The following is a 21,338-nucleotide window of genomic DNA, read 5'->3' as shown; positions in this document are numbered from 1 at the left end:
GGCATAAGCCCTTTATCAAGAATGAGGCGTGTAAGCCAAGGGGTGGAGAGATAAATGGGAGGGGGGAGGTGGGGTGGTTCGGGTGAAAGGTAGCTGAGAGTGCAATAGATAGATGAAGATGGGGTAAATGGTGATAGGTCAGAGAAGAGGGTGGAGCGGATAGGTGGGAAGGGAGATGGATAGGTAGGACAAGTCATGAGAGTGGTTGGATCTAGGATAAGGTAAGTGGAGGGGAATTGAGGAAACTGGTCAAGTCCACAATAATCTCTTGTGGGTGGAAGGTTCTAAAGCGGAAGTTGAGATGTCCCTCCTCAAGGCGTCAGATGGTTGAGGTTTGGTGATGGAGGAGGCCCAGCACCTGCATGTCCTTGGTGGAGTGGGAGGGGGAGTTAAAGTGTTCAGCCACGGGGCAGTTGGGTTACTTCATGCATGTGTCCAGGAGATGTTCTCTGAAACACTCTGCAAATAGACATCCTGTCTCCCCAATGTAGAGTACTGCTCCTCGGATGCTGCCTGAACTGCTGTGCTTTTCCAGCACCATTCTAATCTAGATTCCCCAATGTAGAGGAGACCACATCGGGAGCAATGGCTATAGTAAATGACATGTGGAATTGCAGGTAACATATGATGGATGTGGAAGGCTCCTTTGGGGCCTTGGACGGAGACGTTTTGCAATTCCTGCAGTGGCTGAAGAAGATGCCGGGAGGGGAGGGTGGATTGTTGGGAGGGGGGGGAGGGGAGGGGTGGGGGTGGGCGTCATCCTGACAAGAGAGTCACAGAGGGAATGGTCTTTATGGAATGCAGATAGAGGTAGAGGGAAATATATCTCTGGTGGTGGGGTCCATTTATAGGTGGTGGAAATGGCGGAGGATGATGCAGTTGGAGGGGTGAGGTTCAAAGGCGGAGGTGTGGGAAGTGTAGGAGATGTGCAGGAGGGCAACATCGACGACGTGGGAGGGGAGGGGAGGGGAAATTGCGGTCTTTGAAGAAGGAGGCCATCAGTCCTTGTATTTCCAAATACATGTACATCCTGTCCCTCAGAAACCCCTCCACAAACAACTTACCCACCACTGATGTCAGTCTATAGATGCCCGTTTTTCTCTACCACCTACCTTAAAAAATAGTACCACATTAACTATTCTCCAATGTTCCAGCACCTCCCCTGTGGCTATTGATAATATAAGTATCTCAGCGGGGGAGGCAGCAATCACTTCCCTAGCTTCCTACAAAGATCTCAGATACATCTCACCAGGTCCTGGGGATCTATCTCCCTTTATAGTTCAATCTTACATTGTTGGAAACATTTGAAATTCACAATTACATGAGTACCTAGCAGACCCAAAGCAGGAATTGGCTTATGCGGGGGATGGAAGGAGAGAAAGAAAGAATTTCACTCTAAAAAATGAGCTAAGATACAAAAACCCCTCTGACAATGTATAATGATATTATCTGCAAAACCAGATGATCTGGTTTACTTACATACCGAGGAATGAATAATTCCATTACTATTAACACAGCGTTAGAATGAACTGAATGATTCTGCAACCAAGTGTCACTTGGGTGGTATGGTGGTTAACCCTATTGCTCTCCATGTCTGTGTGCATTTCCGTCGGGTGCTCTAGTTTCCTCCCATAGTCCAAAGTTTGTGCAGGTTAAGTGGATTGGCCATCCTAAATTGTCCACAGTGTCCAGAGGTGAGCAGGTTAGTTAGATTAGCCACAATAAATTCAGGCTTATAGGGATAGGGTAAGAGGCTGGGTTTGAGTGGGATGATCTTCAGAGTATCAGTACAGACTCAATGGGCCAAATGGCATCTTTCTAAGGATTGTAAGGGTTCTATGACTGAGCTAAATGTTCTGTTTTTAAGTTGATGTAAACTATAGCCCCAGTGAACAATGAAAACTTTGTAATCCCCATTCAATAAATTAAAGGTGTTTATTAGGTGCTTAATGCCACAATTCTTATATATTTCTAAGAGGAAAAATAATTTCTTCTCAAATAACTTTTAAAGTAGCTTCATATACAGTAAATTGATTTTTGTTTTTTAATTTCTTCTACAGACGAAGAGCAGCAGTGTTATCTATTGCGCTCCGGTAGTTAATTCAGAGTAGAACAATAAAGATGGGTTTTTATTGCTTGAGCGTGATTCGTGTGTTAAGTTGTAGCTTTCTGAAAGATTGAAGCAGAAAAATTATCAATAAATTTGATACAACTTAGCAACATTATCTGCATTAACTTATAGATTCAGCCATTTACAACACTGAAGGGGTTTGCTCAGCCCATTATGTCCACGCTGGTCAACAAAGGTCTGTCTGTACTAATCTTATTTTCCAGTTTTGGGCACATAGCTCTGGATCCTATGGCAACAATGACTTAGTACCTTTAGATAAAAAGAGGAGTATTTTATGTTGTTTGAGAATAGGACACTGTAACTAGTGGCATGTCTTAGGGTACAGTGCTTGGGCCACAATCATTGACAATATATTAATGACTTGGAAGGGGAAAATGAATATACTAGCACCACGTTAGCAGATGACACAAAAATAGGTGGGAAGACAAGTCGTGAGGATGACAGAAAATGTCTGCAGAGCGATATAGACAGGTTAAGCAAGTAGGCAAAAACTTTGCAGATAGAATAAAGTGTGGGAAAATTTGGTGCTATGAACTTTGATAGGAAGAGTAGAGGAGCTCGACTCTTAAGTACTCTTATTTAAGTAGAGAAAGGGAAGGGAGAAGAGGAGCAGAGCAATAGTCATTGGGGACTCCGTAGTTAGGGGGACAGATAGGAGGTTCTGTGGGAACGAGAGAGACTCACAGTTGGTGTGTGCCTCCCAGGTGCAAGGGCTCATGATGCTTCTGATTGTGTTTAAAGGATCCTTTAGGGGGAGGGGGAGTAGCCCCAAGTCATTGTCCAAATAGGCACCAACAACATGGGTAGGAAGAGAGATGGGGATTTAAGGCAGAAATTCAGGGAGCCAGGGTGAAGCTTAGAGCTAGAACAAACAGAGTTGTTATCTCTGGTTTGTTGCCCATGCCACATGCTAGCGAGGCAGGGATTAGTAAGAGACAGGAATTGAACACGTGGCTACAGGGACGGGGCAGGCAGAGGGTTTTGGATTCCTGGACAACTGGGATTCTTTCTGAGCTAGGTGGGACCTCTACAAACAGAATGGTCTTCACCTGAACCAGAGGGGTAAAATATCCTGGAGTTGGGAGGGGGGGGGGTGGAATTTACTAATGCTCTTCTGGAGCATTTAAACTAATTCAGCAAGGGGGTGGGAACCAAAATTGTAGTTCAAGTATAAGGGAAGTTGATAGTAGTGATGTTAGAATTAAGATTTCAAGATCGCAAGAATACATCAGCAAGCAAGAAGTTGGTTTGAAGTGTGTCTACTTCAATGCCAGGAGCATCCAGAATAAGGTGGGTGAGCTTGCAGCATGGGTTGGTACCTGGGATTTCAATGATGTGGCCATTTCAGAGACATGGGGTAGAGCATGGACAGGAATGATTATTACAGGTTCCAGGATTTAGATGTCTCAGTAAGAACAGAGAAAATGGTAAAGGGGGGGGGGGGGGTGCGGCACTGTTAGTCAAGGACAGAATTACAGTTGCAGAAAGCACGTTTGAGGACTCGTCTACTGACGTAGTATGGGCTGGGGTTAGAAACAGGAAAGGAGAGGTTACCCTGTTGGGAGTTTTCTATAGTCCTCCAAATAGTTCCAGAGATGTAGAGGAAAGGATAGCAAAGGTGATCCTCGATAGGAGCGAAAGTGACAGGGTAGTTGTTAGTGGGAATTTTAATTTTGAAAATATTGACTGAGAATACTATAGTTCAAGTATTTTAGATGGGTCAGTTTTTGTCAAATGTGTGCAAGAGGGTTTCTTTACACAGTATGTAGACAGGCCAACAAGGGGCAAGGCCACATTAGATTTGGTACTGGGTAATGAACCCGGCCAGGTGTAGGATTTGGAGGTAGGTGAGCACTTTGGTGATAGTGACCACAATTCTGTTATGTTTACTTTAGCGATAGAAAGGGATAGGTATATAACACAGGGAAAGAGTTATAGCTGGGGGAAAGGCAATTACAATGTGATTAGGCAAGATTTGGGATGCATAGGATGGGGAAGGAAACTGCAGGGGATGCACAATTGAAATGTGGAGCTTATTCAAGGACTAGTTACTGTGGGTCCTTGATAACTTCCTCCTAGTCAAGCAGGGAGGAAGTTGTCGAGCGTGGGAACCATGGTTCACAAAGCAAGTTGAATCGCTTGTCAAGAGGAAGAAGAAGGCTTATGTTAGGATGAGATGTGATAGCTCAGTTAGGGCGCTTAAGAGTTATACGTTATCCAGGAAAGACCTAAAGAGAGAGCTAAGAAGAGCCAGGAGGGGACATAAGAAGTCATTGGCGGATAGGATCAAGGAAAACCCAAAGGCTTTCAACAGGTATATCAGGAATAAAAGAATGACTAGAGAAAGATTAGGGCCAATCAAGGACAGTAGTGGGAGGTTGTGCATGGAGTCAGAGGAGATAAGGGAAGTGCTAAATGAATACTTTTTGTCAGTATTCACACTGGAAAAAGACAATGTTGTCGAGGAGAATACTGAGATACAGGCTACTAGACTAAATGGGATGGAGACACATAAGGAGGAGGTGTTAGTAATTCTAGAAAGTGTAAAAATAGATAAGTTCCCTGGGGCAGAATGGATTTATCCTAGGATTCTCTGGGAAGCCAGTGAGGAGATTGCCGAGCCTTTGGCTTTGATCTTTATGTTGTCATTGTCTCCAGGAATAATGCCAGAAGACTGGAGGATAGCAAATGTTGTTCCCTTGTTCAAGAAGGGGAGAGAGACAACCCTGATAATTATAGACCTGTGAACCTTACTTCAGTTGTGGGTAAAGTGTTGGCAAGTGTTATAAGAAATAGGCTCGATAATCATCTGGAGAGGAATAAGTTGATTAGGGATAGTCAGCACGGTTTTGTGAAGGGTAGGTCATGCCTCACAAGCCTTATTGTGTTCCTTAAGAAGGTGACCAAACAGGTGGATGTGGGTAAAGCGGTTGATGTGGTGTATATGGATTTCAGTAAGGCATTTGATAAGATTCCCTATGGTAGGCTATTGCACAAAATACGGAGGCATGGGATTGAGGGTGATTTAGTGGTTTGGATCAGAAATTGGCTAGCTGAAAGAAGACAGAGGGTGGTGGTTGATGGGAAATGTTTATTCTAGAGTTCAGTTACTTGTGGAGTACCACAAGGATCTGTTTTGGGTCCACTGTTGTTTGTCATTTTTATAAATGATCTGGATGAGGGCGTAGAAGGATGGGTTAGTAAATTTGCAGATGACACTAAAGTCGGTAGAGTTGTGGATAGTGACGAAGGATGTTGTAGGTTACAGAGAGACATAGATAAGCTGCAGGGTTGGCTGAGAGATGGCAAATGGAGTTTAATGTGGAAAAGTGTGAGGTGATTCACTTAGGAAGGAGCAACAGCAATGCAGAGTATTGGGCTAATGGTAAGATTCATGGTAGTGTAGATGAGCAGAGAGATCTCACTGTCCCAGCACATAGATCACTGAAAATTGCCACCTAAGTTGATAGGGTTGTTAAGAAGGCAAATGGTATGTTAGCTCTTATTGGTAGAGGGATTGAGTTTTGGGACAATGAGATCATGTACAAAACTCAGGTGTGGCCACATTTGGAGTATTGCGTACAGTTCTGGTCTCCACATTATAGAACGGATGTGGAAGCTTTGGAAAGAGTTCAGAGGAGATATGCCAGGATGTTGCCTAGTATAGAGGGAAGGTCTTATGAGAAAAGACTAAGGGACTTGAGGCTTTTGTCATTGTAGAGAAGAAGGCTGAGAGGTAACTTAATTGAAACATATAAGATAACCAGAGGGTTAGATAGGATGGACAGTGAGAGCCTTTTTCCTCAGATGGCAATGGCTAGCATGAGGGGACATAGCTTTAAATTGAGGGGTGATAGATATAAGACAGAGGTAGTTTCTTTCCTCAGAGTATAGTAGGGGTGTGGAATGCACTGCCTGCAACAGTAGTAGACTCGCCAACATTTAAGGGCATTTAAATGGTCATTGGATAAGCATATGAATGAGAATGGAATAATGTAGGTTAAAGGGGCTTCAGATTGGTTCCACCGATTGGTGCAACGTCGAGGGCCGAAGGGCCTGTATTGTGCTGTAATATTCGATGTTCTATGTAAAGCTACAGCTGTATCCATGAATCACAGAAGCTAGAATGCAAGTTCAGCAGGTAATAGGGAAGACAAATGGAAAGCAAGGTATATTGTCATTGGAAAAATTTCAGAGAAGGTTCAGACTGGCTGCCAAGAGGCACTTAATATCTCACATGAATAGAGTTGACTTTGTTTGGTGTAGCTGAACACTAAGGTCATAGGAAACTTTTTCCTGAAAATTATCCCTGACTTGATGTTGAACAAGATTTAGGAAAACAAGAAACTACCTTAGGCAACCATAAGATAAAGCCTTGGGCCTTGCCACTGAAGCCTGCAATACCAACAAATACCAAACAGCTCAACACTGCAGTCTCAATGTTTGTTAACCATTAGGATGAAGTTTGTGAAATTTGCTTTCAAGCTTGGTGCTTTACTGTGCACCAATTAGAAAACTGGATATTGACTATTATGATAGGATCATCACAGCAACCTGTGCTGTGTAGATAGAAGCCCATCATAGTCATCTTCATCATGTAAACTGTTATTTAAAATGATTTCGAACCTCTGCTAAAATAGTGAAGATAAAAATTATACACATAGCTCCTCAGTGATGACGCACTATGTATTGTTATTTTTCAGCCTTAGAAACTGGAATCAACAAATCAAGATTATGCTACTGACAGTACTGTTGCACACTGAATATAAATGATTTAAAGTAGCCCTTAGTTATAATGATAACTTTCCATTGTGTAGAATAAATGTTGTTTGCACAATGTCACTAAAGGCTTTTTAAACCCAGGCATTTTCTCGGTTTCTCATGTCTTTGTGCCCTAAAAACCAGGAGGAAGCTGCAGCAACTGCTGCCAAAATAGTGTAAACTAAAAGAAAATCAATAATAACTGTTTTCCTGCAGTCTACTAAAACTCAAGAAAACAGCTGTCTCCAAGAGACAGGGGCAACACAATGGCTTAATGGTTAGCATTACTGCCTCACAGTCCAGGGACCCAGGTTTGGTTCCACCTCAGGTGACTGTCTGGGTGGAGTTTCCCCATGTCTGTGTGGGTTTCCTCCCACTGTCCAAAGATTATTGAGTGGATTTGCCATGGGAAATGTAGGATTGTGTAAAGAATTTGTTGTGTGAAGAATTTGGGTGTGAAATGCAGATATGGGTGACACATCTTGTACTATGCAAAATCTAGATCTATCAGTTATCACGCTTTCATCAAGGAGAATTTGACTATGCATTTAGTGTATTCTTCTGTTTTCAGTATTTTTAAAAATAATCTAAACCTCCAGAGTACATCATCCTAATTGGTACACTGCAAATTACGTTTTGAAAATGTGTTGCTGGAACAGCGCAGCAGGTCAGGCAGCATCCAGGGAACAGGAGAATCGACGTTTCGGGCATAAGCCCTTCTTCAGGGCTTCAGGAAACGTCGATTCTCTTGTTCCCTGGATGCTGCCTGACCTGCTGCGCTGTTCCAGCAACACATTTTCAGCTCTGATCTCCAGCATCTGCAGACCTCACTTTCTCCTGTAAATTACGTTTTCCCAATTTGACCCATTGATTAGAAAGACTAGGTTATTTACCCATTCAGATCTCCAATCACTTCTGCTTTTGCAAGTGAAAAATGCTTGCTTAAAGCAGACGAAAACCTAAGAAATTTATGCAAATCAATGTCCTGTCACATTAATAGGATTGAATACAATTTAGACTAGACTGTGATTGACAATTGAAGTAGGGGAGCTGAAGCAGCGATAGGCAGAAACAGATTTAAGGACAGAGACACTTTTGATGTGAAGTGTAAAACATTTCATTTGAGATGGTCAGGAAGAGCTGGTGTGCTGCAGACTTGTGACTATCACCCCTAATCCTTCTCAATCACAGGAACCCTCAGAAGATGAGTCTGAGAACAAAGTATGTACCTGCTGACCATTAAGGGCAGCTTCCTTTAGACTTTAAAGTGAGTTTTTATATGAGGCTTCTCCATTAAAAACTACTGGTTTTCAAGTTGGCCCAGAATGAACTCAAATGCAGTTTCCCACCAGATATCTGTTAGCAGTTAAAATTCAGGCTCAAGCTGATCACTTATTATCCAGAACATGAATCCCTTCCCCTCAGTAATAGCCATTAAGTTACAGATAACGACCTATTTCCAATTTTGTTCAGCTTCATTATTATACTTACTCTTTCTAGAATGAAACCAATGATAGGATTTTGGGGGAGAGTTTGCAGTAGAAGTGCTCTGTAGAGTTTGAAAAGTACAAAGAAAATCATGTGTTAATGGTTAAAGCTGTCCTTGATTATTCATTTTCTTTTTGTACTTCCTATTTCTCTGAAGAGTGATTGGATAAGGATCATAAGACCATAAGACATAGGAGCGGAAGTAAGGCCATTCGGCCCATCGAGTCCACTCCGCCATTCAATCATGGCTGATGGGCATTTCAACTCCACTTACCCGCATTCTTCCCATAGCCCTTAATTCCTTGTGACATCAAGAATTTATCAATTTCTGCCTTGAAGACATTTAGCGTCTCAGCCTCCACTGCACTCTGTGGCAATGAATTCCACAGGCCCACCACTCTCTGGCTGAAGAAATGTCTCCGCATTTCTGTTCTGAATTTACCCCCTCTGATTCTAAGGCTGTGTCCACAGGTCCTAGTCTCCTCACCTAACGGAAACAATTTCCTAGCGTCCATCCTCTCCAAGCCATGTAATATCTTTTAAGTTTCTATTAGATCTCCCCTTAATCTTCTAAACTCCAATGAATACAATCCCAGGATCCTCAGCCATTCCTCATATGTTAGACCTACCATTCCAGGGATCATCCGTGTGAATCTCCGCTGGATACGCTCCAGTGCCAGTATGTCCTTCCTGAGGTTTGGGGACCAAAACTGGACACAGTACTCCAAATGGGGCCTAACCAGAGCTTTATAAAGTCTCAGTAGCACAATGGTGATCACTGAGACACATGACAAATAATTATCAGCAACCTGCCTGGGGATTCTTGTGACTTGTCTCTAAAAGCACAGTTGATTGCTGGAGACATAAGATTATGACAATTATTTTTAAAATGTATGATATTCCTAAAGGAAGCTATCAGCAGACAGTTTGTCTCCATATCATTTTGGTCCAACACTTAGAATTTGAGAATGGCAAAGGTAATTCATTTTTCCTTGCCCTGATAGAAACAGTTCCATTTTCACTTATCATTCTGGCCAACAAGATTAGCAAGTCATCATAAAAAGAAACAATAATGTTGTGTCTTCCATTTATCACTATATAACTTCAACCCATTGTAGTATCTAAGATAGATGGAGAATACTTTGAATGATTTCAACATGTAGTCAGATGTTTTAGTACTGTCAGAGGTAATGTAATAGTCGCTAAGTTGCAATCTCCAGTCATCAGCGATGTTAGGAATTGTATCCACCCATACCTGTTGAATACAATTTGCTATTCCAAACATAATTTAAGATTTAGAACAGATAAAATAGTTTCCATTTGCAACAGACAGAATTTGTTTAATAACTTTCACTTTCTAACTTAAAGTTAGAAATATTACCAATAGATGAAGGTTTCACTCTAGTGCAAAGTACATTTAAACATTTACTTCATGAAATTAGACAGTAATAATATGAAATGACTTATTAGACCTATAAACAATTATATTGGAATAAAAATTGTTAAGACCATAAGACATAGGAGCATAAATTAGGCCATTCAGTCAATCGAATCTGCTCCACCATTCAATCATAGCTGATATGTTTCTCAACCCCATTCTCCAGCTTTCTCCCCGTAAACCGTGATCCCCTTGATGCTCAAGAACTAATCTATCTCAGTCTTAATCATATTCAATGACCTGGCCTCCACAGCCTTCTGTGGCAATGAACTCCATAGATTCACCACTCTCTGGCTGAAGAGGTTTCTTCTAATCTCTGTTGTAAGAAGACTTCCTTTTACTCCAAGGCAATGCCTCTGGATCCTAGTCTGTCCTACCAATGGAAACATCTTCCCAACATCCACTCTGTCCAGGCTATTCAATATTCTGTATATTTAAATTAGATCCCTCCTCCATCCTTCTAAACTCCATCAAGTATAAACCCAGAGTCCTCAAACGTTCCTCATATGTTAAGCTTTTCATTCCTGGGACCATTCTTGTGAACCTCCTCTGAACACACTCCAGGGCAGAACATCCTTAGTGAGATATGGGGCCCTAAAATTGTGCAAAATACTCCAAATGTGGCCTGACCAGAGCCATATAGAGCCTCAGAAGTACATCCCTGCTTTTATATTCAAGCCCTCTCAAAATAAATGTCATCATTGCATTGCCTTCCTAATCACAGACTCAACTTGCAAGTTTACCTTGAGATAATCCTGGACAGAACTCTCAAGTTTCTTTTCACTTCAGACTTCTGAGTTTCTCCTCATTTAGAAAGCATTTGTTTCAATTTTGTGCTACATGATTAATTGAAGTGGAAAATGCATTCCTAATTAAAGTTGCAAACTTTGAGTGACAGATAGCACTTGAATACAGAACAGTAAGTTAAAGTGCAGTAAGAATAAGAGAGAAATTCACACTTTCTAAACCGGAACACACAGAGTATAAGTAAATAAGATTGGCAAGTTACAGGCAGACTGCCATGTGAAATTACTATGTTGTGGCCATAACAGTAAAGGAAGAAAAGGAAGAGAATAGTGATTAAGGAGAACAATGTAATGCTGTAGATAGAGAACCCAGAGACTCAGGGCCAGAATTAAAGGAACTGGTAGGAAGGATGTACAAGAACAAGTGAGCAAAGATATTAAAGAGATACGCAAACATTATGGAATATTTATAATGGAAGACTTTAATTATCTGAATATAGACAGGAACAGTGGCATGACAATAGAGCTGGAAGTCAGCAGTTGGCAGGAGAAGCTGTAAGTGAACAGTAGGCTACTTTCAAAGAGAGGATGTTTGGATATCATCAAACACATTCAGAGTTCCCTGCATGAAAAAGGAGATAGAAATTAAGATTTCCAAAGGTGACCCAGAATGACATCCAAAAGGCTAAAATACTTAACTGGAGGATATGCAACAGAGGTTCACTGGATTGATTCCAGAGTTGATTGGGTTGGCTTATGAGGAGAGATTGAGTAGACTGTAACTATACCCATTAGAATTGCAAAGAATGAGAGGGGAATCTTATAGAAACATATAAAATTATGAAGGAAATAGTTAAGTTCAAAACAGGAAAGCTGTTACCACTGGCAGGTGCAACTAGAACTAGGGGGCATTGCCTCAAAGTAAGGGGGAATGTATTCACGACTGAGTTAATGAGGAATTTCTTCACCCAAAGAGTTGTGAATCTGTGGAATTCCCTATCCAGTAAAGCAGTTGAAGCTACCTCATTGAATGTTCTTAAGACAAAGAAAGATAGATTTTTGAACAGTAAAGGAATTAAGGGTTATGGTGAGCGGGTGGGTAAATGGAGGTGAGTCCATGAAAAGATCATCCACGATCTTATTAAGTGGTGGAGCAAGCTTGGCTGGCCAGGTGGCCTACTCCTGCTCCTATTTCTTATGTTCTCCAAGAGTGTATGTTACATCTTCAAAGAAATTGTAGCAGTTTAAGATCTTCTCTAACTGGTCCATGATTTGGACATCCCACTAGTGAAAATCAGATCAGTTGATTAATTGCATATTAACTTATGCTGTTGCTTTAATGAACCACAACTAGCAAATCAGAAATATCCCCATTTGCTCCCAACAAAGGTGGCAGGTGGGAGATTCAGACAATAGGTTTCTGGATTCAAGCCTCTGGAGCAATTTTAATAACAACTAAGAATTTCTCTTCTTTTACAAAAATGATGGAGGAAAATAAACTCCCAAAATTAACTTCAAGGAATTTCAAATTTCCCACTACAAATTCCATGTCTGCCCCTTTTCTGACGTGCCCCCAATCTACCTTCATCATTAGAACCTGATCTCCCCTCTCCTCTCCAGATCCCATGGAATTGAATGCATGGCAAGGTTCTTGAGTGTTCGTTGGAGCTGCACCCATCATGGCAAGTGATGAGTATTTGACCACACTCCTGACTTGTACATTGTAGATAATGGACAAGCTTTGGGTGTCTGGAGGTGAGTTACTTTGATTCTTTGACCTGGAGTTATAGTCAATTTATTTATATGTCTAGTCCAGTTCAGTTTCTGGTTAATGGTAATGCCCTGGAAATTGATAGAGAGTGTTTCAGCAATTACAATACCATTGAATGTTTATAAGACCATAAATGGAGATGGTTCAATCTCCTTTTGTTGGAGATGGTCATTCCCTGGCACTTGTGTAGTGCAAATGCATGTATATGCTATTTGCCACTTGGCGACCCAATCCAGATGCTATCGAGGTCTTGCTGCATTAGGAAAAGGGCAGTTTCAGTGTCTGAGCATTTGGAAATGATGCTGAATATTAATACATTCATCAGCACACAACTGCACTTCTAAGCTTCCGGAGGAAGGAGTGGCTTGGTTTGAGGCACAATAAGTTCTGGAGCCTAAGTCTTCAGTACTATTGCCAGAATATTGTCAGAGTCCACAGCCTTTGACATATTCAGTTTGCTGCATCCTCCAGCCATTTTTTGATATCATGTGGAGTGAAACAAATTATTTGAAGACCGGTATCTGTGATGCTGAGGATCTCTGGAGGAGGCTGAGATGGATCATCCACCCAGCACTTTTGCTGAAGATTGTTGCAAATGCTTCAGCCTTTTCTTTTGCACTAATATTCTAGCTTTCTCCCATTTTTACAATGGGAATATTTGTGGAGCCTTCTCCACCTGTGAGTGAATAGCCCACCACCATTGACAATTTGATGTGTCAGGATTGTAGCGTTTATCTGATCCCTTGATTTTAAGCTCTGCCACTTTATTTTCTGGGGTTTCCAACATAGATTGTGAACATTGAATCCATTTCCTTGTTTTGGTTTAGAATAGTCAGGGATTTAACTGAGCTTTGAAATCCTATAAATTGAAAGCTTTTTAGGGCAGTTTTGAGGGAGACCTGACTGGGTCAAAAGCAAATACACTTTCCCTCTTATAAAGAAGTGCCAGGCCTTGATGTAAAAGTTTACTTTGTTAATTGCAGGCCAGGAGTGTTAGTTAGAAACCGGTTGATTTCTATAAGACTGAGAAAGTCCAAACTTTCAGTTTTCTGAGTATTCTTGTAAGGAAATATACAGAGGACAGGAAAGATTTGGGGAGAAGTAGTTAAATTGAACCTAGAAGTTTAGTATAGAACAGTAATTTTTCTAGATTTGAAATATTGTAAAGTGATGGTGTTGGGAAACAGATGAAACTTTGTTTAGCTGTGTGTTTTAAGATTTTCAATCTGTGTTCTACTCTTAAATAGCTTGGTTTGCTTTACTTTATCTTTATATTTCATGTAATAAAATCTATTTTATTGTTAAAGAAAATCTGCAGCTTTATGTACTTTGTGTTGGGGAACAATCACCATGTTAAATGAATAAAATATGATCTGTCAAGCCAGATTATATTGTGGAATCTTGTCCAGTAGCAATATCAGTTGGGATCAGAATAAGGCCACAACACTGGTTGCAGCATTCTTTATATGTGACCTTTAACCAACCATTCGTCTTGTTAATTCTCTGAACACTACCTTGGGACATCATGAACATTGTTATTGTCCATCCATTCCCATTGGTTTATTCACTCTGACCAACCAATTCCAACCAATTCTGAGGAAAGGTCTTCCTATCTAAAGCATTGATGTATCTTTTCTTTTTCGGATGGTAATATTGTATCATGCTCAATTTTATTAACCTCACCTGTGCTTTGGAAGAGGATTGTGACAACATAGACTTCTTCATCAAGGAATGCCGTATCTAAATTAGTCGTGCAAGAAAACAATTTGTTAGATGTAGTGAAAATAGAACATGTCTGAAAACTGCTCAAAATAGCATCTGCAGCTTACCTTATTATCTAGCAACACTGCAAAGACCAAAATAAAGAGTCCCTAAAAAACAGAAAGATATTCTTAAGCAGTTAACCAATGGATCTTTAATTAATTGCAACCACTTCTTTAATAGCCCATTAATTTTTCCAAATTGACCATTTGTAAATAATTTAATCAGGTTACAATAGAAAATAAAATCCAAGCTTTCTTTAAAGTACACTAACATGTTGATCAAAGCAAAGTTTTGGTGGGTCTGGTGGTCCTTCGGCCACAATGTTAAACATATTTTCACGACATCACTGGCAACCACGTCTTCATGCTGCCTGAGCCCTAGAATCTGGATTTATCTCCCGCTAAGTTCCTTGCTCCTGCTTTTTACCATGAATGGTTATTGAGGAGAAGAGCAGTGACTGGGAAATAATGGGGAGGTAAAGAATATGGCAACTGGCCAAACTGAAGGGTACCCCCACAAGAGAGTATCTGGAGAGCGGAGACAATGTCTGGAGATTGAGAGGGGGAGAAATCGTTGGGGGTGATTAGTATTAAGATTGTGGAAAGCGATTATGAAATTTGAATGCACTCTGAGATCACATAGGAGACACTGAACAAAGGTGTCAGGAGATGATATGGGGTGAGGTGCAGATGTGACAAGAGTAAAGGTTTGAAGTGGGTGGCTGCAGAGATCAGCAATGGAGAACTTTCACTAAGGGAGTATCGGAATATTAGAGTCATAGAGATGTACAGCATGGAAACAGACCCTTCGGTCCAACCTGTCCACGCCGACCAGATATCCCAACCCAATCTTGTCCCACCTGCCAGCAACCGCCCCATATCCCTCCAAACCCTTCCTATTCATATACCCATCCAAATGCCTCTTAAATATTGCAATTGTACCAGCCTCCACCACATCCTCTGGCAGCTCATTCCATACACGTACCACCCTCTGCGTGAAAAAGTTGCCCCTTAGGTCCCTTTTATATCTTTCCCCTCACACCCTAAACCTATGCCCTCTAGTTCTGGATTCCCCCACCCCAGGGAAAAAACTTTGTCTATTTACCCTATCCATGCCCCTCATAATTTTGTAAACCTCTACAAGGTCACACCTCAGCCTACGATGTTCCAGGGAAAACAGCCCCAGCCTGTTCAGCCTCTCCCTATAGCTCAAATCGTCCAAGCCTGGCAACACCCTTGTAAATCTTTTCTGAACCCTTTCAAGTTTCACAACATCTTTCCGATAGGAAGGAGACCAGAATTGCACACAATATTTCAACAGTGGCCTTACCAATGTCCTGTACAGTCGCAATATGACTTCCCAACTCCTGTACTCAATACTTTGACTAAGAAAGGAAAACATACCAAATGCCTTCTTCACTATCCTATCTACCTGCGATTCGACTTTCAAGGAGCAATGAACCTGCACTCCAAGGTCTCTTTGTTCAGCAACACTCTCCAGGACCTTACCATTAAGTGTATAAGTCCTGCTAAGATTTGCTTTCCCAAAACGCAGCACCTTGCATTTATCTGTGTTAAATTCCATCTACCACTTCTGAGCCCATTGGCCCATCTGGTCCAGATCCTGTTGTAATCTGAGGTAACTTCTTCGCTGTCCACTACACCTTCAATTTTGGTATCATCTGCAAAGTTACTAACTGTACCTCTTATGCTCGCATCCAAATCATTTATGTAAATGACAAAAAGTAGAGAATCCAGCACCGATCCTTGTGGCACTCCACTGGTCACAGGCCTCCAGTCTGAAAACCAACCCTCCACCACCACCCTCTGTCTTCTACCTTTGAGCCAGTTCTGTATCCAAATGGCTAGTTCTCCCTGCATTCCATGAGATCTAACCTTGTTAACTTTTCTCCCATGGGGAACCTTGTCGAACGCCTTACTGAAGTCCATACAGATCACATCTACCACTCTGCCCTCATCAATCCTCTTTGTTACTTCTTCAAAAAACTCAATCAAGTTTGTGAGATATGATTTCCCATGCACAATGCCATGTTGACTATCCCTAATCAGTCCTTGCCTTTCCAAATACATGTACATCCTGTCCCTCAGGATTCCCTCCAACAACTTGCTCACCACTGACATCAGGCTCACTGGTCTATAGTTCCCTGGATTGTCTTTACCACCCTTGCCAGCAGGGCAACACATACAAGAGATGGTGCTGAAGTCATCTGGGATTTTGTGCATAAGGAATGATTCTGTAAGTATAACTATGTCAGGCTGTTGTGTTGACTGGTTGATCTGGCAGTTCCTCCAATTTTGGCACAACCTACCAGATGTTGATAAGGAGAACATTGTAGGATCAACAGGGCTTGGGTTTTGCCATTTTGTTTCTGTACCTAGGTCAATGCCAAGTGACTCATCTTGTGTCATTTCTTTGTTCAGACTTCGTCGCACTTGATACAACTGAGTGACTTGCTGGGCTATTTCAGTAGTCTTTCAAGAGTCAACCACATTTCTGTGCATCTTGGGTCATATTAGGCCAGGCCAGGTGAGAATGGTAGATTTCCAGGTAGGTATTAAGGACATTAGTGAACCAGATTGTTTTTACAACAATGATTTCATGGTTATGATTATGCTAGCTTTTAATTCCAGATTTACCTATTGAATTTAAATTTCACTGCCTGCCTTATGAGATTCAAAGAGTGTCAGCTTGGGACTCTCAATTTCCAATGCAGTGACAATATCACTATTCCACTGTCACTCCTAATCTACATGTTCAGTTGTTGGTAATGCTTTTTGTGAATTCTAAGGCATATTTTGAGCTAACATAAGAGAAGTCAGAAGTTATGAAACATAATTGACACATACCTGAAAAGCATTGAGAATTGTAAATATATAATGGAAAGCAACAGGGGAACCTTGTTGAAAGGTTGGTATTCCAAATGCCCAGGTGAGTCCAAGGATTGGAGTTAGCACAGCAATGCATCTCGCAATCAGTTTGAATGCTTCCCTTTCCTGATTATTGGCTCTGGATCCATCCCCAATTGTTGGTCGCAGCAACTTAAAAATGACTATAATCAGAATGATGACATTGATTGCGATTATAACCAATGCAGGTATAACAAATGCAAGCAGAGGGTATTCGGTCTCCCAGCCGAGCCAGCAGGCACCTTCTCTGGTGTGACTGTTTCTTGGAAAGGTAACTCCGATTGTGATGATCGAGATTATCAATGGAGGCAGGTAACCAACGGCAAATGATATTCCCATCATAACTGATCTGCTGAGATCATGGAAAGGGAATAGTAAACGATAGACAAGCAGCAGGCCCAGGGTTAACATCCAGAAGAATAAGGCAAGATAGAAAAAATGAGTGAAGAAAGTAGCAGCTGTGCAAGCCCGTGTTCCTGGTTCTACAGCTGAAGCCACAATGAACCATATGTCAGCGACCAGCAGATTTACTGCAATATTCAGAATTCCAACATGGCGAATATATGAGATTTTATGTTTGGTCACATGCTTCCACATTATGGCTTCTATAATAATAGTGATTAGTAAACTTCCAATTGAGATGGCAACTCCGATACTGGTGATATAATTCAAAGCAGGGCTGTCTTTGGTCTCAGGGGACATTAAAATCGAAAATGATGTCAAGTGGTCACAGTGACATGTGATATTTTCTTCGTTGATTTCAGGCTCACAGCCAGTATCATTCCATGCACCCCTGCCTGTAAAATCCCAAAAGCCACAAACTGCAGTGTTGAAATCTAGTGTGCGATTTCTTAGTGAGAAGGTCATCTTCACGTTAATAGGTTCCTTAATGTTTATTACTACTGTCAGGACGAGACTATTAATCAAAAAATTTCCATCAAAAGTTGTGGTATTGGGTAAAATATCAATCCAGGTTGGATATGCAATACTGATAACTGTGACATTTGGTGCCTCATTAGGTTTTTCAGGTGAAATGAATAGAGTTGCACTTAAATTGTCATATTCTGCAGTGGAAATATTATCAAAGTTTAAATTAATAGATGTTTTATTATCTTGATCGACATTTCTACGAGCTTTGAACATAAGATTCTCTTCTTTGATATCTAAACTATTATTCTGCATATTGAAACGAGTGTTAAAATTTTCCACTGACTTTAGTAATCGAAAACTAGGGTTGCGAATATTTTCACTTGAGTCTGAGAGAATTTCCCATGTATCCTTTGATGAAGAAGAGATCATTCTGCTCACTGTTTGCAAGAAATTCTGAAAAATACAAGAAATCTTTATTATTCAACTATTGATTTGCAAATTCGCAGAAATCAAATATTCTTAGCATCTGAAAATTGCTAAAAGATACACATTTGAACATATATAATTTGTTTGCATGGATAGAACACTGTCCTTTAAACTTGTTTCACATTCATAAAGGTGGAAAAAAACATTATTGACACCACCTCCTTGCACAGTAATATATATCCTCTGAAAAAAAAGAGACAAACTGAGTAAAGTAAAATCAACTGAGGAAGAGTTTCTTTGAACCCTTCAGGTGATCAAATCACTTCCAGCTGGTCATCTTGACCGTATATACATTAACTATAAATCCACATCTATAGAGAATCCAAAGGTTCACAAACCTTTGAGTGAAGCAATGTCTATTCTATATGGCTACCTGCCTTGTTTTAGTATTCTTGATCCCCAGCTTCTAAATTCTCTGGTCAGAAGGAATATGGGAGAGTGTGGTGCTGGAAAAGCACAGCTGGTCAAGCAGCACTGGAGGAGCAGAATAATCGACGATTCGGGCATAAACACTTCATCAGGAAGGACTCTGATCTCCAGCATCTGAAGACTTAACTTTCTCCCCGAGGGAATATATTCTCAGCATCTATCTTGTCAAGCCCCTTAAGAATTTTATATGTTTCATTGAGATCACCTGTATTTCCACCAAACCAATAAATGCAACCTGTCACTCGTCACTTATTTTAAGACATGGGGGTGAAGTTCATCAAGACCTGGGCACTTCTCAGTCTGCAGCTCCAACAAGTTGCTCAATCTGCTTCCTTGGTGATAACAGATTTCATCAGTTCCCCTCTCCCGTCAAATTCCTGATTTTTGCTATGATTCAGCTATTTCTCCAATGTTTCTTGTACACTTGTAATAGTGGGTCAGATGAATGTTCAATTCATCTACCATCTCCTGATTCTTTTTCCCATTACTGATGGACACATTTTTATAGGTTCAACACTCACTTTTCTTCTTAAGCATCTCTAGAAACTCTTTACTATATGCTTTTAAAATGTTTTTATATTTCTAGCCAGCCTACTGTTCAACGTAAATATTTGTTTAGTCATTATGTTTGTTTTGCTTTTTGTACCTACTTAGGATTCTGAGTAGTCCAAGATGTAAGACAGGAAAAAATTGTGGCTGTGAGAACTGCTCCTTTTTTGAGGTATTTTTGATGTTGGAGCTGATTTCCTTGAATACCAGGAGCATTAATGCATGTTTTTTAAGCTGTTTCATTGTTTTGGAACTTTGGGGTCACAAGACCAAAACAACAGTATTTTAAAAAAGAAGATAGACAAAGGCCAAGACTGCATGGTCAGTGAGGGTGAGTGAGAGAGAGAGAGAGAGAGAGAGAAACCTACAGTGCTAACTGACACAGCAGTGAATCTGCACAGCTACTACCTTCGCTGTTTGACTTCAAGTTTTTCTGGACATTGGAATGTGTCTAAGAAAAATTAACAAATTGTGAAATTCACAGCTGACCTTGGAGGAACCTGTGAGGGGGAGCTCATAGCACAGGAACAGATAAGAACATAGATTTTAAGTGTAACCTTGGTGTCTTTTTTAAATAGTGAGTAGAGTGTTTTTTGGTTATATATTTTATTGAGATCCTGTCTCTTGATTAAAATTTAAAAATATTAGATATAGGCACTAAGTTAGTCTGTAGCAGCAAGAAGTTATAATGGTGTAATGTTCTCAAAGGGGAGAGGGACCATCAGGTGGTCATTGTACACATTGGAACCAATGACATAGGAAGGGAAGAGGATGAGATTCTGAAGGGAGAATACAGGAAGTTAGGCAGGAGGTCCTCAAGGGTAGTAATATCGGGATTACTGCTGGTGCTGCGAGCTAGTGAGGGTAGGAATAGGAGGATAGAGCAGATGAATGTACGGCGGAGGAGCTGGTGCAGGGGAGAACGGTTCACATTTTTGGATCATTGGAATCTCTTATGTGGTAGAAGTGACCTGTACAAGAAGGTTGGATTGCACCTGAATTGGAAGTGGACTAATATACTGGCAGAGAGATTTGCTAGAGCTGCTCGGGAGGATTTATACTAGTAAGGTGGGGGATGGGATCCGGGAGATAGTGAGGAAAGAGATCAATCTGAGACTGTTACAGTTGCAAAAAGGAGCAAGTTAAACCATCAGGGCAGGCAGGAACAAAGCAGGGAACAAGGTAGAACTGATAAATTAAACTGCATTTATTTCAATGCAAGGTGCCTAACAGGGAAGGCAGATGAACTTAGGGCATGGTTAAGAACATGGGACTGGGATATCATAGCAATTATAGAAACGTGGCTCAGGGATGGACCGGACTGGCTGTTTAACGTTCCAGGATATAAATGCTATAGGAATGATAGAAAGAAGGGGGAGTGGCACTTTTGATAAGGGATAGCATTACCACTGTACTGAGGGAGGATATTCCTGGTAACGCGTCGAGGGAAGTTATTTTGGGTGTAACTAAAAAATATGAAAGTTATGATCACCTTATTGGGATTGTACAACAGACCCCCAATAGTCAGCGGGAAATTGAGAAACAAATTTCTCAGGAGATCTCACTTAAAAGCAAGAATAGTAGGGTGATTATGGCAAGGATTTTAACTTTCCAAACATAGGCTGGGACTGCCATAGTGTTAAGGGTTTAGGTGGAGAGGAATTTGTTAAGTGTGTACAAGAAAATGTTCTGATTCAGTGTGTGGATGTACATACTAGAGAAAGTAGAAAATCTGATCCTACTCTTGGGAAATAAGGCAGGGCAGGTGACTGAGGTGTCAATGGGGAAACACTCTGGGGCTAGCGACCATAATTCTATTAGCTTTAAAATAATGATGGAAAAGGATAGACTGCATCTAAAAGTTGATGTTCTAAATTGGAGGCAGGCTAATTTTGACGGTATTAGGTTGATTTGGTGTGAATATTCGCAGGTAAAGGGACAGCTGGAAAATGGGAAGCCTTCAAAAATGATATAACAG

At 40.9% G+C, this 21,338-nt stretch overlaps 1 protein-coding gene across 1 annotated transcript in view; it reads right to left on the bottom strand.

The window, feature by feature from the left end:
* Positions 1-2,080: 2,080 nt before the first annotated feature.
* Positions 2,081-21,338, bottom strand: part of LOC122539844 (adhesion G protein-coupled receptor F2-like) — a 99,013-nt gene continuing 79,755 nt past the window's right edge. Inside the window, exons 10-14 of the mRNA XM_087976632.1 lie at positions 16,967-18,349; positions 14,165-14,206; positions 14,019-14,075; positions 8,384-8,441; positions 2,081-2,169 (exon numbers count right to left, since the gene is read on the bottom strand). Coding sequence (XP_087832758.1) covers positions 2,081-2,169; positions 8,384-8,441; positions 14,019-14,075; positions 14,165-14,206; positions 16,967-18,349 — 1,629 coding nt within the window. The remainder of the gene's footprint in view (positions 2,170-8,383; positions 8,442-14,018; positions 14,076-14,164; positions 14,207-16,966; positions 18,350-21,338) is intronic.

The sequence above is a fragment of the Chiloscyllium plagiosum genome, unplaced genomic scaffold (genome assembly GCF_037043375.1).
Source record: "Chiloscyllium plagiosum isolate Xiang-an unplaced genomic scaffold, Cpla_swu_hap1 HiC_scaffold_3, whole genome shotgun sequence".
Taxonomy (NCBI): Eukaryota; Metazoa; Chordata; class Chondrichthyes; order Orectolobiformes; family Hemiscylliidae; genus Chiloscyllium; species Chiloscyllium plagiosum.
The sequence above is the reverse complement of the archived record's forward strand: the minus strand, read 5'-3'. Positions and strand labels throughout refer to the sequence as shown.